The 20,514-nt window shown below is 38.1% G+C and overlaps 1 protein-coding gene and 1 pseudogene across 2 annotated transcripts in view; one reads left to right on the top strand and one right to left on the bottom strand.

Annotated features, from left to right (window-relative positions):
• The window catches only part of CENPF (centromere protein F), a 61,164-nt gene that overhangs the window by 9,705 nt on the left and 30,945 nt on the right, over nucleotides 1-20,514 (top strand). For both annotated transcript variants that reach the window (XM_034946846.3, XM_003814155.5), the window contains exons 2-10: nucleotides 833-1,035; nucleotides 1,959-2,155; nucleotides 5,685-5,806; nucleotides 6,241-6,332; nucleotides 7,763-8,054; nucleotides 9,187-9,389; nucleotides 15,937-16,062; nucleotides 17,435-17,563; nucleotides 19,367-19,489. In XM_034946846.3, coding sequence (XP_034802737.3) covers nucleotides 874-1,035; nucleotides 1,959-2,155; nucleotides 5,685-5,806; nucleotides 6,241-6,332; nucleotides 7,763-8,054; nucleotides 9,187-9,389; nucleotides 15,937-16,062; nucleotides 17,435-17,563; nucleotides 19,367-19,489 — 1,446 coding nt within the window. In that variant the 5' untranslated portion in view covers nucleotides 833-873. The remainder of the gene's footprint in view (nucleotides 1-832; nucleotides 1,036-1,958; nucleotides 2,156-5,684; nucleotides 5,807-6,240; nucleotides 6,333-7,762; nucleotides 8,055-9,186; nucleotides 9,390-15,936; nucleotides 16,063-17,434; nucleotides 17,564-19,366; nucleotides 19,490-20,514) is intronic.
• On the bottom strand, nucleotides 77-516 carry LOC100993212 (ubiquitin-conjugating enzyme E2 variant 1-like; annotated as a pseudogene).

Here is a 20,514-nt window from a genome sequence, read left to right as displayed (position 1 = left end):
ACTACTGTGGAAGATGAAGACTGTTTAAATTGAATGGGGGGCAGGAAGGGGAAGGGCCTATGGTTTTTCTTTTTGATTAACTGCTGTAACCCTGTCCTTCGGGCAGCTGAAGGAGTGTCACATTTTCTTTAGACATCATTAGGTACCAAAGCTCTTGTAGGACAACTTTGATGCTACATGAATTCTGCCATTTTGCTAGCACTGATATGGCTCTTTGGTCCACCACTCCATTAGAACTATTAACCCTATTTATATTAATTTTTGTTACAAATCTTACAAAGGCAGGGTGCTTCTGGGCATTTAGGATACATTCTATTTTAAGGCTGTATACTTGATTTTCATAAATCATTCTTGGAGGCCCAATTATCATCCCTGTCCATCTTGTCCCAGGTCTTCATCATCTTCTAAACCCCAGCTAACTGTGCCATCTCCTACCCTTTTCTGGCCTTCTTTGAGTTCTTCCATCAGTTGGAAACTTCGAGAGACTTTTACTCCTGATCCTGTGGTGACTGCCATCTTGCATCACTGTTGCCCCATGTTTTGTATAATGAAAAAACTGAGCAATAGAAAGCAGGTAGTGATATAAGAAGTCAACACCGAGAAATAAGAAAAACAGAAAGCAAAGGGAAACTAAGCAGGACAGTATATACTTCAGAATCAATTATTGGTTGCCACCTTTCAGAGGATGGAGAAGATAGGTATTATACTTTGTTATCTTTTGAAATGTGGTCTTGAAACTTGATTTTTAGGGGTGGTTAGATAGATTCATTAATTTCTGAGACTTTGTTTCCTTTTACTATGGTAAGACCAACAGTCTGGTTATTCTTTTCAGTTTATTTACAAATGTTGGAGTAATAAAGAAGGCAGAACAAAATGAGCTGGGCTTTGGAAGAATGGAAAGAAGGCCTGCCTACAAGAGCTCTTCAGAAAATTCAAGAGCTTGAAGGACAGCTTGACAAACTGAAGAAGGAAAAGCAGCAAAGGCAGTTTCAGCTTGACAGTCTGGAGGCTGCGCTGCAGAAGCAAAAACAGAAGGTACCCCTGAAGCTCTGGTATTTGTAGCTGTTCACTCATTATTGACAAAGAAGTGCTGGTATTTAAAACTGTTCACTCATTTTTGGATTAATTATTTCATCTTCTTTACATTTAGAGAAAAATGATTTTGCTATCTTCAGGTGGTAATTCCTCTCCCCTCCCCCACCCCTGCCCCAGGCCCCAATCCCCTTCTTTTTTTTTTTTTTTTTTTTTGAGTCATTTTTATTTTAATTGCTTTTAATTTTCCCCATTTCTGTCCTCATTTCTGCTTACCTGCTAATATTTAGGGCTATTGAGTTCCATTTCAACTTCCATGTGGGACCATGAATTGGGGATTGCTTTTGCACTGCATAGCAGCAAGGCAAAAGGTGTCTGCTCCTAATCTGGGGACAGTATTAGAGCATTTTGCAGTTAAATGGTTGTGGCTTTCTTAGACTGGGCTTTTTACCTTGGTATTCCTCAACTTTTTCAGGTCTAGAAAATGAAAAGTAAACAGTACTTTTTAAAAATTACCACTCTATTAGCCAACTAAATAGTGATACAGTCATTGCTTCTAAAAGGATTTTGCTTGTGGGAGAATTTTCTGGTTTCTAACAATAACTGGTTTTAGCAGCCAAACTTGAAAATGAATTGTTAAGGGAGATTTATAGGATTTATTTCCTATTTTTTAATTTTTGAAAGGATAGTAAAGACTCCCTTTCTAGGATGGGTGTGTCTGGCCAAAGATGATATACTACATGACTTCAAAGAAGTTTCCTATCTATTGGCTTCAAAGTGTGATCACCTAAAATTTCTGTGTTCATATGGCTTATTGCAGCTGTATCTCAGGAATTTAGTAGTCAATGTTAGACTCAGGTTTACCAATAATACTTGCTAAATTCACAAAATAAGGGAGTTATTGTCTTCTGAACAATTCTCATTAGGTTGAAAATGAAAAAACCGAGGGTACAAACCTGAAAAGGGAGAATCAAAGATTGATGGAAATATGTGAAAGTCTGGAGAAAACTAAGCAGAAGATTTCTCATGAACTTCAAGTAAAGGAGTCACAAGTGAATTTCCAGGAAGGACAACTGAATTCAGGCAAAAAACAAATAGAAAAACTGGAACAGGAACTTAAAAGGTAATATTTTGGGATGGTATTTATAGGGATGATGTTTGTATGTATTAATCAGATGCGTTTGTCTTTTCCTTTAACAATATAATTATTATACTTTGCAATTTTTTTTCCCGGTAGAATAAGTAATGATTCGGTCTCTGTACCGTAACTTGAAAGAGTGGAAGATTAAAAACAAACAAACAGTGATTTGGTTTTATCATTGCATAGCTCAGTACGATATAAGTTTATCAAATGTTTGCTGCATTACTCATGTATTCATTCAGTATATGTTTATTAAGCTGTACCATGATTCAGACACTGTTGGTCACTGGGTAATACGATAATAAATAGTACTATCATACTATCAAATTGATAGTATGATAATACTGGTTACATAGCATTATTTGATAGTATGATAGTACTTGTTAAAATAAAACTATCGACAGTTGTTACCGAAAAGATGGAAATTAGTTGAAGCATACTGATGGCTCGTGTTTTCTCTGGGTGGAAAAGCTGCTGTAGAGAATGAGAGGGAGAACTAGGGAATTATAAAAGGATGGAATAGCATGGAGGGCCCAGTTGAGATTGGAGACAGAATATAAGCAGGCCCAATCTGCAAGGTTGTGTGATAATTTAAAAAATGTTTCCTTTTGGCTGGGATAGGTGGCTCATGCCTGTAATCCCAGCACTTTAGGAGGCCGAGGCAAGTGGATTACCTGAGGTCAGGAGTTTGAGACCAGCATGGCCAACATGGTGAAACCCCCTCTCTACTAAAAATACAAAAATTAGCGAGGTGTAGTGGCGGGCACCTCTAATCTCAGCTACTCAGGAGGCTGAGGCAGGAGAATCGCTTGAACCTGGGAGGCGGAAGTTGCAGTGAGCCGAGTTCGTGCCATATCCTTATAGCACATTTGGTTTTAAAATATTCTTCTTATCTAGTAGACTACAAAAACTACTGAATATGGTTTTAAAATGTACACTGCTAACTTCCAAATGCATTGCAGAAACTTATTTTTTCCATCAGTTGCCACTGATTAGGTTTCTGGAAGGTCTTCAACAAGTGAGGTTGAACCGTTTGGAATGTTTGTTAAAACTGTGGAGATTGGCAATCTCATATAGTTCAACCTAGTAGAAAATGCTTTTAGCTTTGTAGTGCTTTTTTGGTGATGGTGTTTGTGTTTTTCTTCTTAGGGGGAAGAAGAAAAAATGGTTTATGAAAATAATAGGGTATACTTTTGTTTAAGTAATAAATAACTTTGTTTAAAATGAAAGGATAGGGAAAAGAGAATAAGATACGAATTTAAAGTGGAAAAGAAACACTGGTTTTGCAAGATTCTTCAAAATTCACCTCGAATCAGCAGATTTGTGACATCTTTGCTAATCTGTAGACCTGCAATGTCCAATATGGTAGTCACTGGCTACATGTGGCAGTTATGATGTACTTTATATGTGGCTGGTGCAAATTGAGATGAGCTGTAGTGTATGACGGATGCCAAATTCTGAAAATTTAGTATGAAAAAATGTAAAATATTTTATTAGTAACTTTCCTATTAATTACAAGTTGAAATGAGAGTATCTTGAAAATAGCAAGTTAAATTAAATATTAATTTTACTTATTTCTCGGTGCTTTTTAAATACTAGTGGAACATTTCCATTGGACCTTGCTGTTTCCTACTGTAAGCTCAGATGTGGTGGTTTGATTTGCTGAGAAGTCATTTTTAGCTCATACATTGCCTCTTCTCAGATTAAATTTGGAGCTAAATGGAGCTAAGGGCTTGCTTGCTTTCTTTGTTTCTTTCTTTCCTTCCTTCTTTCCTTCCTTCCTTCCTCTTTCTCTTTCTTTCTTTCTTTCTTTCTTTCTTTCTTTCTTTCTTTCTTTCTTTCTTCTTTCTTTCCACCCTCCCTCCCTCCCTCCCTCCCTCCCTCCCTCCCTTCCTCCCTTCCCTTCCCTCCCTCCCTCCCTCCCTCTCTCTCTCTCTTTCTTTCTTTCTTTCTTTTTCTTTCTCTTTCTTTCTTTCTTCTTTTTCTTTTTCTTTTTTTCTTTTTGACAAAGTCTTGCTCTGTTGCCCAGGCTGGAGTGCAGTGCTGTGGCACAGTTTCAGCTCACTGCGACCTCCGCCTCCTGGGTTCAAGCGATTCTCCTGCCTTAGCCTCCCAGCTGGGGCTACAGGTGCACACCACCATGCCTGGCTAATTTTTGTATTTTTAGTAGAGAGGGGTTTTCGCCAAGTTGGCCAGGCTGATCTCGAACTCCTGATCTCAGGTTATCTGCCCGCCTTGGTCTCCCAAAGTGCTGGGATTACAGGCATGAGCCACTGGGCCCGGCATTACTTTCTTTACTTCCTGTTTTAAGTAATATGTCATGGCAAAGAGACCGGTGCACACCATTAGCCATTCTAAAAGAGTTTTCATTTTATTTTTTATGTTAAACTAAAGTCAGAGACTAAGAGAGTTGGAAGAATTGAGCCCTCTTTTAATGTGGGTTTTTTGGTTTTGAAAGGTGTTCAGAGCTTACTTGCATGATAGTTCTGAATACCTTTATACAGGGTATACATATATACAATATATAACTTATGTTTCCCATTTCTTGTAACTATTTCCAGCCATATCTTTTCTAGATGCATTATATTGATTTAATTTTTATATCTGTGTTTTAAAAATGTCATATAATATATGATCTATATATCAAGTCTATGTTTTTGAAATAACTGACTAACCTAAGTAATGTAATTTATTCTCACGATTTGAGCCCATGCTTCAATGACACCACTTTCTTCCCGTGTTTCTGAAGTTCTAGGTTCTTTTATGTCCCTGTCTTTGGCTTAGAATATGAAATTTGCTTGGAATATATTCCAATCCTCCAACTCTTCTTTGCTGTCTGTATTAGTCTGTTCTCACACTGCTATAAAGAACTGCCTGAGACTGGGTAAATTATAAAGGAAAGAGGTTTAATTGACTCACAGTTCCACAGGGCTTTTCTTTTCTGCTGGGAAACTTACAATCATAGCGGAAGGGGAAGCAAACACACCCTTCTTCGCATGGTGGCAGGAAGGAGAAGAATGAGAACCAAGCATAGGAGGAAGCCCCTTATAAAACCATCAGATCTTGTGAGAACTCACTATCACGAGAATAGAGCATGGGAAAACTGCCCCCATGATTCAATCACCTCTCAACAGGTCCCCCACACCCCACCACACATGCGGATTATGGGAACTACAATTCAAGATGAGATTTGGGTGGGAACACAGCCAAACCATATCACTGTCATAGTGGTTATTATAGATCTTCCTTATAGCCTTTATAACGTTGTACTTACTGGTTTATATTTCTGTTTCTTTTACTAGACTGAGTTCCTTTGAAGACACAGGACTGTGTTTATGTCTGGCACATAAGTTAGACCTTATGAAATGCCTGTTGGATAAATGAAATGGTTAAGAATTCTTAGTGGATGGGTTTCTTTGTAAGTTTATTACTCTCTGGGAATGTAAGGCATTGGTATTCTGTAGCCTTTGCTCTAACTGATTTGTCTGCCTCTTGGGTCCTTTTCTAACAGGTGTAAATCTGAGCTTGAAAGAAGCCAACAAGCTGCGCAGTCTGCAGATGTCTCTCTGAATCCATGCAATACACCACAAAAAATTTTTACAACTCCACTAACACCAAGTCAATATTATAGTGGTAATGCATTTTTTTCCTTGGTATAGACAGCTTTTTGTTTAGCTTGAGATTTTAATTCTGCAAAATAAATGAATTAATTCAACTTTGAATTAAACTTTTAATGTATATGTTTAAAAACTGCAGCCACTTGTTACATATCCATTTGCATATCTGTTGAATTATGTTGAGCTACTGGATTGAGCTTTTAAGCTTTTTACTTTATCCTTCTGTGGTATATTTTCAAAGAAATTCAATTTCAGAATATTTAAAACACTTATGTTTTTATGTGTTTTGATATTTGAGTAATTTGATCAATAGTTTGATCTATTTCCCTAACCAAAATGTTGTTTCTACTAAGATACTCATTTCTAGACTGTCAAAATCGTTGTTGATCTGTGAATTCCTTCATGGAATCAATGACTGAAAGAAAACTGTATTTGATTGTCTGTTTCTAGGTTCCAAGTATGAAGATCTAAAAGAAAAATATAATAAAGAGGTTGAAGAACGAAAAAGATTAGAGGCAGAGGTTAAAGCCTTGCAGGCTAAAGTAAGTTAATTATGGGCCCTATAATAGAGTATGCAGTTATAGAATACTTTGATATAGAATAGAACAAGGTTAGAGGAAAATCTGTTTTACATAGAGCTGGCCTTTGTGTGTGTGTGTGTGCTGAGAAAAGGTTTTGGGCTCAGTGGAGGTGATTATTTTTTAGTTTTAAAAATAGGGTGGAATGAGTAAAATAGAGTGGGGAGGTTAGTTTATCCCTAAATATTAAATGTTCATATAATGTCCACTTAATTATTTCCCTATTAAGACCTAGTGATCAGGGCTATTCTTGGAGACAGTGGGGCCAGAGAATTAGTCGTGATGCTCCCTGCCTGGCTTTATCACCTGGAGGCAGTTGCTTCCTATATAGTCCTTTTGATCTATTGAATTTTACCTCTACCATTTTTGTTCACGTGTTATTTGCTGAAAACAGTTTCCAGTTTGGCACTTACTGGTGGCTTTCCACTAAACATAAGGACTTGATGAGATGGCACAATTCAGCAAGCCGTTTAAGGCTGAATTTATAAGTAGGTACCTTAAATGCTGAGAATGCAGAAGTACCTCTGGCTTAGAGCTTTAACAATTTTTATTCTTTTCATGACTTTAACCCTCATTTTGATGTCATTAGGATTCTGATATGTAGCAAAGGCATTGCTTATCAAGATGAATAAAAATTAAGTACTCATTCTCTAGTTTGTCCTAGAAATATCGTGTGCTTTGTCATCCAGTTCTGTCATTTGTATCAATTCTTCCCTTGACATTGATTCCTAGAGATGTTGTATGGAAAATTTGAGTCTCTAGTAAACATTAACCCTCTTCCTATGGCAAAAAAAAGTGCTTGCTGTAAAAATCTAATGCTGCATTCACCTCCATGTCTTGATATTTGTCAGAATGGAGGCAGAGAGAAGCATAGAACAATGCAAAGCGGTAGATCATCCACAAATGTATATTATATACTATTAAACACTCGATGTGACTTTTTTTGGGATAGTGATATGGTGGAATGTGAGATTTTTGAAATAGTTCTTTAGTGTGATGTTTAACTTTGATTCTCTTGGGCAAAGCTATAGGGGGAGGTAACCAAGGACAGGCAAAGAAAAGCCAGTTTTGGAATTCAGAATGAAAGTGAATACTCACATATGTTTAATGGGTTCTAAGAAGGATGCAGAATAAATACTAAGACTTAGCCTATTTGGAATAGATTGGGCATGAGATGGTAGTAGCTTATTCCTTCAATGCTAAGAAGTCGAGCATTAGAACATTCCATCACTGGGTATTAGACTTATGGTTTACTTGACTTGATGAATGTTCTTTGTTGGTATGCAGTGCAACTGTTAACTTCTTGGGATTATGGCTTTATATTCTATCTGAAAATAAATAGCCTTGAGTATATAAGATCTTTAAAGGCCTCTAAAGAGATTCTGTTTCTACAGAAAGCAAGCCAGACTCTTCCACAAGCCACTATGAATCACCGCGACATTGCCCGGCATCAGGCTTCATCATCTGTGTTCTCATGGCAGCAAGAGAAGACCCCAAGTCATCTTTCATCTAATTCTCAAAGAACTCCAATTAGGAGAGATTTCTCTGCATCTTACTTTTCTGGGGAACAAGAGGTGACTCCAAGTCGATCAACTTTGCAAATAGGGAAAAGAGATGCTAATAGCAGTTTCTTTGACAATTCTAGCAGTCCTCATCTTTTGGATCAATTAAAAGCGCAGAATCAAGGTAACATTGAGCTAAGTTAAGTTTAAATTCACTTTGCTTGAGGTAATTTCACAGGTGATTTCAGATATTTTTAATCCCATAAAGTGCTTATGTGTTTTGTTAGGCACATCGGTGTTCAACATCCTAGACTGGTTATGTGAAATATACTGTCTTTTCAATAATGATAAAAGGCATCATAGTGTTGGAATGTAGTTTTATTTGTATTGAAAAGCTGGTGCCTGGAAGCCTCTAAAGTAGGTTGAGAGGCTTTGATTTATCTTTCCAGAAGCAGGGCGAGTGGGTTGGTTACAGTTTACACTCCCCATGCTTCTCATCTGGCTCCTTTTGTGACCCACAGAACCAGGCTGTGGTCTGACCAGCTTTGGCCAGAGGTTGTGTGTGTGTCTGCAGAACAGCTTTGCTGTGCCCTGCCAGGTTGTCCATATGGGAGCAAACCTGTAACCTTGGCTGCTGTGCCACGCTGCAGCTGACAGCCAAGGGTACCAGGTGGTGTTTTGGAATCTACTCTGTAGAAGATGATAATTTCCAGTGCTGTGATATATTGAAAATCACTGTCAGTGTTCACTGGTGAGAGCTGTCACCTAGCCAATGCCATTGGAACCAATGTTGTGCGTATGTGGGAAAAAAGTGGAAAAAAAATCATTGTTAATTTTGGCAGTATGGGAGGTTCACACTGTCTTGATGTTTACTGGAGGTAAAACTACCAGAGAATATAGGAGGGTGAACTTTTCACTGCTTAGCACTGATTTGCATTGATATGGGCAAAAAACAAATATAGTTTGCTGTTGTGTAAAACTAAATGGTAATTTTAACAAAGGGTGTCATATGTGATGTACTTTTCACAGTCTCAATAAGAAGATAGCGTTCCTGATTTTAGAAAAGCATTCCCCCCACCAAGTTTCTTTGTTAAAATGTAAGAAAATCTGTTTCTCCTGCTTTCTATAGAGTATTTGAATGCAAATGACAATAGAAACTAACTATTGAAATTAAATCCAATTAAAGTAGCTTCTGTATTTAGTGTAAATATTTGTTTCGTCAAAGATTTCAGAAAAGAATAAAACAAATGATAAGTTATGAACATTTTGGGAAAGATATATATGAATTGGAGTGTGATTTTTGTTTGTGGTTTAAGAGCTAAGAAACAAGATTAATGAGTTGGAACTACGCCTGCAAGGACATGAAAAAGAAATGAAAGGCCAAGTGAATAAGTTTCAAGAACTCCAACTCCAACTGGAGAAAGCAAAAGTGGAATTAATTGAAAAAGAGAAAGTTTTGAACAAATGTAGGGATGAACTAGTGAGAACAACAGCACAATACGACCAGGCGTCAACCAAGGTACTTGACTTTTCGTGAATTACTGGAGAAATCTTCATCTTTTCATATAATTATTTAGAAAGAGTATTTTATACATAAGTTTATGAAATGTCAGTAATGTTCTTTGTTAATATATATTAGGTACTCTTGATGCAACTGAACTAGAAAGCTGTTTTAAGTTGGGCAGATCCGGGATCAAGCCTGGTGCCGTACTTTCCCAGCTGAGTGACGTTGGGCAAGTCACTGATCTCTTTTATGTTGCAGGGGGTAATAGAGAATGAAGAAAATGTATATACAGCATCTAGCATGATGTGTGCCACATTAAAATAGGCACTTAATGGCACTTTAAAGGAGTTTTAGGACATTTGATAGGATTTAATTAATCTGCTCTTGGGATCGTATATATAGTTGGTCCATTGTACCCATGAGTTCTGCATTCATGGATTCAACCAACTATGGATTGTAAGTATTTAGGGGAAAAAAAAAAAGGCCGGGCACCCGTGGTTTACACCCGAATCCCTGCACTTTGGGAGGTTGAGACACGCAGATCACTTGAGGCTAGGAGATCAAGACCAGCTAGCCCACATGACAAAACCTTGTCTCCACTATGTGGTGCACACCTGTAATCCCAGCTACTCGGGAGTCTGAGGCACAAGAATTGTTTAAACCTGGAAGGCAAAGGTTGCAGTGAGCAGAGATTGTGCCACTGCACTCCAGCCTGGGCGACAGGGTGAGATTCTGTCTCAAAGAATGGCTTTGTCCGTACTGATCATATACAGACCTTTTTTTCCTTGTCATTATTTTCTAAACAAATACATTATTACAAAAATTTTACATAGCATATACATAGTATTAGGTATTATAAGTAATCTAGAGATGATTTAAAGTGTGTGGGAGGATGTGCATAGGTTATATGCAAACACTATACCATTTTATATCAGGGACTTGATCATCCTCAGATTTTGGTATCTGCAGGGAGTCCTGGAACCAGTCCTTCATGGATACTGAGGGATGACTGTACACCCACCATTGAATCTTCTTAAGACTCCAACGGAGGCCAAGCTTCTTAGCCTGTTATTTTGTTGTTGTTGTTGTTCTTGTTGTTGCTTTGGTCCCAGCCTACCTCTCTAGCCAGTCTTTTCTTCTCTTTTTTCTATTACTCATTCATTTACTGACTCATTTCACAAGCATGTATTGTTATTTGTGCCTGCTATGTATTAGGCACTGTTCCAGACCTGGGGCTGGAACAGTGATAAATAGACAAAAATCTCCAGACCTGGAGCTGGAACAGTGATAAATCAACAAAAATCATTGCCTTGTGGAGCTTCATCTTAATAGAGGGAGGCAGAAAATAACAAAAATAAAGTAACATAGATAGTACGGTATATGGTAATAAGTATTGTAGAGAAAAATGAATTATTTGACTTTTAATAAACCCTTTAGATATTTCTGAGGCTTTAGGTAAAAACCATTGTAGTAGACATACTTCTATTATTTGCTTTCTTGGGGCAGGTTCTTTCATTTGTTTACTTAAAACTTTTATTTTAAGATAATTGTAGATTCATATGCAGTTGTACAAAATAATAGCTTGTTAATGTGGTGGGTTGCACTGATTGATTTTCACACATTTGAATGAGCCTTGCATATTTGGAATAAACCCTAATTTCTTACGGTGTATAATTTAAAAAATATATTTCTGAATTTTTTTTTGCTAATAACTTATTAAGGATTTTTTGTGTCTGTATTCATAAAGGATATTGGTTGGCTTTCTTTTTTTCCCCTGCCATCTTTGTTTGATATTTGTATCAGGGTATCCTAGTTTCACAAATTAGAGAGTATTCCTTCCTCTTCAGTTGTCTGAAAGAGACTGTGTAGAATTTTTTTTCTTTCTTTATATATTCAGTAGAATTCTCTAGTGAAATCATTTGAATCGGGAGATTTCTTTTCTGGGAGTTTTAAAATTACAAATTCAATTTTTAAAATAGTTATAGAACTATTAAAATTATCCGTTTCATATTGGGGGAATTAGGATAGTTTGTATTTTCATCTAAGTTGTCACCTTTATGTATATAGAGTTATTCACTGTATTCTCTTATTCTTTTGATATTTGTAGTGATATTCTTTGTTCATTTCTGATGTTGGTAATTTGTGTCTTCTCTCTATCTCTGTGTCAGTCTTACTAGAGATTTGTCAGTTTCGTTGACCTTTACTAATCTTTCTAAATAATCAGCCCATTGGTTCATTGATTTTTTTTTCTCTGTTTTCAATTTCATTGATTGCTGCTTGCTTTAGGTTTATATTGCTCAAAAAAATGTCATTAGGACCTGTTGGTTGATGATGTTGTTGAGTTTGTTAATATACTTGCTAATTTTCTGTTTAGTTGTTCAATTCATTGTTGAGAGAGAATGTTGGAGTCCCCACCTATAACTGTGATTTGTCTGTTTCTCCTTTGATTTCTTCCAGTTTTTGCTTCACATATTTTGCAGCTCTGTTGGTGAACGCATATACATTTGGGATTGCTGTGTCTTTGTGGATTGACCCTTTTATCACTATTTAGTGTCCATGGTAATTTTCTTTATTCTGAAGTCTACTTTGTCTGTTATTAATATAGCCACTCCAGCTTTCCTTTGATTGTTAGCATGATGTATTTCTTCCTCTTTACTTTCAACCTATTTTGTTATATTGAGGTGACTTTCGTGTAGACAACATATAATTGGGCCATGTTTTTCAATATACTCTTTCACTATCTGTCTTTTTTTTTGAGACGGAGTCTGACTCTGTCACCCAGGCTGGAGTGCAGAGGCGTGATCTCAGCTCACTGCAATCTCTGCCTCCCAGGTTCAAGTGATTCTCCTGCCTCATCCTCCTGAATAGGAGTAGCTGGGACTACAGGCACCCACCACCATGCCCGGCTAATTTTTGTATTTTTAGTAGAGACGGGGTTTCACCATGTTGGCCAGGCTGGTCTTGAACTCCTGACCTCAGGTGATCCACCCACCTCAGCCTCCCAAAGTGTTGGGATTACAGATGTGAGCCACTGCACCTGTCCTCCACTGTCTATCTTTTAATGGGTATATTTAGGCTATTTATACTTAATGTGATTATTGATATATTGTGACCTAAGTCTGCCATTTTATTTTTTGTTTTCTATTTCTTTCTGCTTTTTCATTTGTTTTCTTTTTTTTTTTTCCTGCCTTTGCGGGTTGTTTGAACATTTTTTAAAAATCCATTTTGATTTGTCTATATATTTTTCAGTGAATCTCTTTGTAGAGCTTATAGTGATTGTTCTAGATATTACATTATTTATACACATTTATCGCAGTCTGTTGGTGTCTTCATTTCACTAGTTCCAGTGAATTTTACAGACTGTTTTCTCCCTTTTCGTCCTTTTACCCTCCCTCATTTATAATAGAATTGTCTTAAATGTTTTCTGTACATACATTTAGAACTACATTTTGCTTCAACTCTTAAACATATTTTAAAAAGCTGAGGAAGAGAAGGAAAGCCTATTATATTTGTGTGTGTGTGTATATATACGTGTGTGTATATATATATAAAATCATTGCTAAGCCTGTTCTTCCTTCCCTCCTAGATTTCCTTCCAGTTTCCTTTATTTCCTTTCTGTTTAGAGAACTTCCTTTAGCCCTTCTTTTAGGGTAAGTCTGTTGGCCACAAATCCTTAGTTTTCCTTTATTTGAGAATGTCTTGATTTTCTTTTCATTCCTGAAGGATATTCTGTTGGGTATAGGATTCTGTGTTGACAGTCCTTTTTTCCCAGTGCCATAGTGTTTTTCTTCAGGTCCTCAGCTCCTTAGTCAGTCTGCCTTCTTCTCTCCACCTTTCAAACTTGTTTGTTTTACTATAATGTCCAGGGTTTTTATTTGTTCTAGTTAGGAGGAATAGGGAAAAGTGTGATTATTCCATCTTCCTGGAAGTAAAAATCAGGTTCATTTTTATATATTCTCCTAGTGCAGTGCCTTATACAGAGAAATTCTGGAAAAAGATTGATTAGATATATAAAGGAACAATGGCACTTCAGTGGAACTATGACCTCCTTTGATCCATGCATTTAATATCTTCATGCAGTCTCACTATGTAATAGTAATTTGGTCTTTTAAGTTAGAAGGACTTGGATTTGAACCTGGCTCTGCCACATCTCAGTTTGATTGCTTTTTCAGTTATTTAATGAACTTCTGAGCCCCAGTTGTCTAATCAATAAAATTGTGTTAATAATGCCTGTGTCATAGGATTGTTGTAAAGATTGAGATAATTTTTGTAAAGGTTTTAGCATAGTTCCTGGCACATGGTGAACTTATAATAATATTAGCTGTTATTATCATGGCTTATTTTCAAGTTCCTAGTTAATTAAGCTAATTTTCAGTTGCATTTCTACCAAGCTAGGCCTTCCTGTGTGTAAGAATTACATTTCTCCTTTTACACTTTACTTCTTTGGTTTTGGAGTGACAAGTTCACCAAATCCTTGTTCTGTCTGACACATATAATGAAGTTTCTTCACATAAAATCGTGAATTAATATTTTTGACTAGGATACTGCTGAGAATACAGCTCTGGCTTTCTATTAGAGTCTTCCCTCCAGGTTCTTGTTTTTGTTTTGAGACAGGGTCTCACTCTGTCATCCAGGCTGGAGTGCAGTGGTGTGATCCTGGCTCACTGCAGCCTCCACTTCTGGGCTCCTTCCACCTCAGCCTCCCTAGTAGCTGAGGCTATAGGCGCCCACCACCACACCTGGCTGATTTTTGTATTTTTAGCAGAGACGGGGTTCACCATGTTGCCCAAGTTGGTATTGAACTCCTAGGCTCAAGCAGTTTGCCCCCCTCAGCCTCCCAAAGTGCTGGGATTACAGGTGTGAGACATCGCACCCAACCCTCTCAGGCTCTTTTTTTTTTTTTTTTTTTTGAGATGGAGTTTCACTCTTGTTGCCCAGGCTTGAGTGCAATGGTGCAATCTTGGCTCACTGCAACCTCCGCCTCCTGGGTTCAAGTGATTCTCCTGTCTCAGCCTCCTGGGTAGCTGGGATTACAGGTGCATGCCACCATGCCCAGCTAATTTTTTTGTATTTTTAGTAGAGACAGGGTTTCACCATATTGGCCAGGCTGGTCTCAAACTCCTGACCTCAGGTGATCTGCCCGACTTGGCCTCCCAAAGTGCTGGGATTACAGGCGTGAGCCACTGCGCCCGGCCCTTCCAGGTTCTTAATACTTGTTTGTTCTGTGCTTTTTGGGTTCTTTTTTTCCATTGAGCTAGAAATCCATTTAACTGAAAATTCAGTCTACTCTTTTCTGTCTTGTCCCTAAGGATAGTATGTCCTTGTCAAATGTGTAACTGAAATAAAATTATGCTATATTTATGCTGGTTCCAGATCTAACATTAGACTTATCTATTAAATGAAATGGAATTACTGTAACAAAAATCAATACCGTGTTCTTAAGTGAACATATGCTGTTTGTAGAGTGTCTTTTCCAAGTATTTACAAGTTGTGAGATACAAGGCTTGAATTCATGGAGAAACAGAGTGTTGAGCTGGCAGCAGACCTGGAGTTCAGCACCCACAGTTCACAGATAAAAAGGTCCGGAGTGAGTGCCCAGGGTCATGTTGTGCTACATATTTTCAAGGACTTGAGCTCTGGGCACTGTTTCAGAGTATTATGGAGCATTCATGACACCTAGTGGTCAGATACTCTTATATGAATTAGGTATCACTGATAATAGAATGTTGTTTAAAAATTTTTAAATAAAATGTAAGTACCTTCTAAAGACTCTTTTAACCTTCTGTGTTTAGTAGAAAAGGATTCTTGATTCCAGGACCCTTTTAGTGGACTGTATTGCAGTTTGAAGGAGTGCCAGTAGAGGGCGCCACGGGTTCATTTCATTTACTCTGTGGTGCAAGGTTTTTTTTTTTTTTTCCTGAGATTTGTTAAACTTTGAACCATCATTTGAGCAGTGACTTTTTGTTTTGTTTTGTTTTGAGACAGAATCTCGCTCTAATTGCCCAGGCTGGAGTGCAGTGGCACGATCTTGGCTCACTGCAACCCTTGCCTCCTGGATTTAAGCAATTCTCCTGCCTCAGTCTCCCGAGTAACTGGGATTACAGGCATGCGCCACCACACCCGGCTAATTTTTGTATTTTAGTAGAGACGGCGTTTCACCATGTTGCCTCAGCATTTGGAACATTGTGGAAAGAAACATTTTAATATTTAAAATTTCCCACAAAATCCATTATGCTTGAAACAGACTATCATATGAGGGTAATGGGCACCCTCTGATGATTTTACAGCTTTTAAATTACATAGGCTAACACCATTGCATTTTAACCTCTCATTTCCATGCAACAAAATGTTAGATGAATCGTTAGACATGCTGATCTTTTTTTTCATGGCACAAATTAGGAAGTATTTGTTTAAGTGGGCTAATGCTTTACATCCTTGCTAATAGTTCCTAAACATAAATTGTGTGCTAAAACAATTATAGCAGTTTTTCTAAAACACAAAATATTTGTTCATTTACGTGAGTAATATTTATTTTGTCTTGAACATTTTTATTCATTATTAGTATACTGCATTGGAACAAAAACTGAAAAAATTGACGGAAGATTTGAGTTGTCAGCGACAAAATGCAGAAAGTGCCAGATGTTCTCTGGAACAGAAAATTAAGGAAAAAGAAAAGGAGTTTCAAGAGGTAAGGTAAATGGATTCATGAGGTGTTTGTCTGAAAGGCTTTTTATGGGCTTTTCATAGTTTGATTACTTGGAAAGGGGAGTTGTTATCACAATTTGGGAAATTCTCTTAGAGGAGAAATGCTTTGTGAGCTAAAGGTCATCTTATTTTCTTTCACATCTTCACTTTTGCACTTTTTTTTTAATCTTTCAGTTTTTGATTAGAGAAGGGAATTAGTATTCAGAATTCATCCATGTTTTCTGATTTGTTTGAGATTTGATATTCAGTAGGAAAGGATCACTTTTCTTCTTTTGGACATTTTCTCTGCTGTGAAGGAAATTGTATTACATTTTCCAGTAGGCTTTAAAATTTTTTTTTTCTTTCACTCTATTTCCTTTATAACTCCAGTATTTTTTTTTTTTTTTTTTTTTTTTGAGACAGTCTCGCAGTGTTACCCAGGCTGGAGTGCAATGGCACAATCTTGGCTCCCTGCAACCTCCACCTCCCAGGTTCCAGCAATTCTGCCTCTGCCTCCCGAGGAGCTGGGATTATAGGCATGCACCACCACACCTGGCTAATTTTTGTATTTTCAGTAGAGATGGGGTTTCGCCATGTTGGCTAGGCTGGTCTCGAACTCCTGACCTCAGGTGATCCACCCACCTCGGCCTCCCAAAGTGCTGGGATTACAGGCATGAGCCACCATGCCTGGCCAACTCCAGTTGTTTTTAAACCTGTGGGTTGGTAAATAAATTAGGAGGGTAGTTGATGTGGTGGGGAAAAGTGGTTGGCAGAAGAGTGAGGGTGGAAGGTGCCCTTCCATAAGTATCTGCCAATTTGGTTCTTTCAGGTGATTTAGCCTGAAAAAGTACCATACAGATTAAGAGTCTATAGATTTTAAATAAGAATGCCTGGAAATGTTAGCTGGTATCTTTCTGTGGTTATTAAAGTTAATGGGTAGCATATATTTCCTGTCCTTCTACATTTAAGCCCATTTAAAGTGGTATACAGTTTTTTGTGTTTTAAACGCCGTTTTTGAGTATGTTTGGTTTCTTAGTTGAGCTTTGACTGTTGTAGCTCAGTTCTTCTCTCTTGCCCCTGATCCTTCAAAGTAGAGGTAATTAATTTAAGACTGAAGATGAGGTGGAAACAGGCTACTTTCCATGTGGTGAACTGATAAGAGTCCTTCCCCTTTCCCTCAGAGACCTGGATTTGATGCCTGAGGGCAGCATGGAGCACCAAGGCTGACTATGTTCATCGTTAAGTGGACAGTTGGCTCAGCTCCCTGCTGTCTCCTGTGCTCTCTGTGCAGTCGCCTGTTAGGATGCTCATGCCTCACCCTGGAGTCTCCCTAGCGAACCATCATCAGGCTGATGCACCTGCCCTTTGTTTTTCAGGAGCTCTCCCGTCAACAGCGTTCTTTCCAAACACTGGACCAGGAGTGCATCCAGATGAAGGCCAGACTCACCCAGGAGTTACAGCAAGCCAAGAATATGCACAACGTCCTGCAGGCTGAACTGGATAAAGTAGGGGCTATGTCTCTCTCTCTCTCTCCTTAATCATCCCCTCTTGTTCCTTGTACTTGTTACTTCTCTACCATAACTGACATATGATACTTTGAAAGAAAAAGCGCTCCACCTTCACTTTCCCTATCAAAGTGGAGAATGTACAGAACCATTCTGGCTCTAGGTTTCCTCATCTAGAGAAACAGTGGGGGTGAGTTAGGATTTCAGATCCGAAAGTCTGTGGAGCTCTCTCATAATCTGTTGGTTCTTGGTTCCATGACCAGGTGGGAGCTGTCCCAAGTAATTTATGCCCCCAAGTAGTTAAAGCACTGAAAATTATAATCACTTTACTTATTTAAGACTCACTCCCAAAGTGGTCTCATCCAGTTTTGTGGCTTTACATATCATCTATGTGATGATGACTCTGCCCAGCCTGGATGTCTATTCTAGACTTCAGGTGTGTGGGTGTGTGCTTGACAGTCCACTCACATGTCTAAAGGCACTTCATAGTAACATGCTAAGAATTGAACTCTAGGTATTTTTCTTTTTCAAAACTGCTCCTCCCTTAGTCTTCCTTACCCTGCTAACTTGCACTTGCATTCCCCGCATTGCTGGGACCAAAACCTCCATGTCACTTCTATTCTTCTTTTTCTCTTACACTTGAAACTGCTGACTCTACTGATGGCTACTTAGGTGATCAACATTTTCTTGTTCCCTGTGGCACTGTTTGTAATATCACGGGGCAGGTATCTTTGTGTATGTGTGCTGATGTTTCTATAGGTCAGATTTCTGCATGTGAAATTTATAGCCTAAAGAACATATGCATCCCAATATTTGTGTGTTTGTTTGTTTGTTTGTTTTGTTTTTTGAGACGGAGTCTCCCTCTGTCACCCAGGCTGGAGTGCAGTGGCACGATCTCGGCTCACTGCAACCTCATCCTCCCGGGTTTGAGTAATTCTCCTGCCTCAGCCTCCCGAGTGGCTGGGATTACAGGCGCCTGCCACCACGCCTGGCTGATTTTTGTATTTTTAGTAGAGACGAGGTTTCACCAGGTTGGCCAGGCTGGCCTCAAACTCCTAACCTTGGGTGATCTGCCCACCTTGACCTCCCAAAGTGCTGGGATTACAGGCGTGAGCCGCCCTGCCTGGGCAGCATCCTAACATTTGACAGTTACTGCCAAATTGCCCTCCATAAAAGCTGTAGCAGTTACTCTTCTACCAGGTACAAGAGAGGGCCTGTTTCCTCTCATCCTTGCTAATTGGAGGTAGTCTTGGTTTTTAAATTGTTGCTAATCAAGGAGTGAAAAATACTGTCATATCATTAATTCACACTTCCTTGATTACCATTGAAGCTATCTCTTTCAGTAGCCATTTGTATTTTTTGTATAAAGTTTTCTGTTTCTAGCCATTGCCCTGTTGTTCAATCATAGAGCGCTGTATATGTTGTATTACAGATATACTGTCTTTTATTCTGTTATCTATATTGAAAGTGTGTTCTCTTAGCCTGTTTCTTATCTCAACTTATTTTCCTTTTGGTTGTTTATTAATACCTAGCTGTTTTATTTTTTGTGGTTAAATCTTTTTCCTTTGTGGTCTCCTTGCCACACCCAGCCTCTTGCATCTCCTATATGCTGCCGCTGAGTGACGTCGCAAGGTCACATTATGGTATTTTACGACATATTTAGCTATGACGTATACTGTATCTCAGCCAAAATAGATGGCATCCATTTTGATATTCCATGACCATTTTATTGTTTAAGAATACATGATTAATGAAAAAGTAAAGAACATGAAAATGACGCTTGGTCTCTTTTTCTTTTTGTAGCTCACATCAGTAAAGCAACAGCTAGAAAACAATTTGGAAGAGTTTAAGCAAAAGTTGTGCAGAGCTGAACAGGCGTTCCAGGCGAGTCAGATCAAGGAGAATGAGCTGAGGAGAAGCATGGAGGTAAGGGAGGAGGATGCCGAATTTTCTCCACTTATGTAAGAACCAAGCGCAAGGGGAAAAGAATATTCCTATTCCGTTTGTCAGTTGCTTGTCATGACTATGTGCCTTTTTCTTTTCTATTCACCAGAAGTAAGTATTACAGAATTTTCTGTATATAACCCATGACAGAATATGACTGCTTATTTTTCTACTCTCTATTCTGTATATAATTACTAATATGCATCTAGCAATTATAGCATATCTAGCAATATGTGTCTACAACATGACTTGTATTAAGAGTATGTAGTCCTTCCTTAAAGATTGTTTTAGACCCCTGGGGAGGTGGAAAGATGGGAAAGGAAGGAAGGGATTTTTTAAATGGAAAGAAACAAAATTGGAAGTATCATCTAAATCCCTTTTCTAACTGTTGGCATTTGTGTCTTTCAATATTAAAAACACGTGGAAAGTCATAGATTTAAATAAACAAAAGTAGTGACAGATAAAGAGTTTGTAGATTAAAAATTCTTATAAAAACATCAAGCAATTGTCAATTATATGACTCTGGCTTCAAAAGTGGACACTGACCTTAATGTTCAGCCTGTGCATGCCCTGGTTGACGGTGTCTTTGGAGACTTTGTTTCGTCCACAAAGTGGTGGATGAGGGTTCCTGAATGGCATGGATGCCCTGATGGGATTTTATGCATACATACTTCAATTTGGCTTCTCTCTGAATTTATTTAGTGGCCTGGATTTTATTTTAAAGGGCTTAATTAAGAACCATTCAGTGACAGTTAATAGACTGAAACAATTTGAAGAGAGCCATAAATCAACATTGTAATTTTAAGAAGAGGAACAACACAAGAATTGTAGAAATTTCTTCTCCATCAAACCCCACAGGAAAGAATGTTTTTCTGTTTATTCTTTAAATGTTCTATGATCACTTTTTAGGCTGTAAAGATTAAGAAAACTTTGTCCATAAAGAACAGTTATTTGTTCAGGTGAGGAAAGTCTAAATGTATTTATCCCCACCGCTTTGCAGAGTGTAT

Source organism: Pan paniscus, chromosome 1 (assembly GCF_029289425.2).
Source record: "Pan paniscus chromosome 1, NHGRI_mPanPan1-v2.0_pri, whole genome shotgun sequence".
NCBI classification, from domain to species: Eukaryota; Metazoa; Chordata; class Mammalia; order Primates; family Hominidae; genus Pan; species Pan paniscus.
The sequence above is the reverse complement of the archived record's forward strand: the minus strand, read 5'-3'. Positions and strand labels throughout refer to the sequence as shown.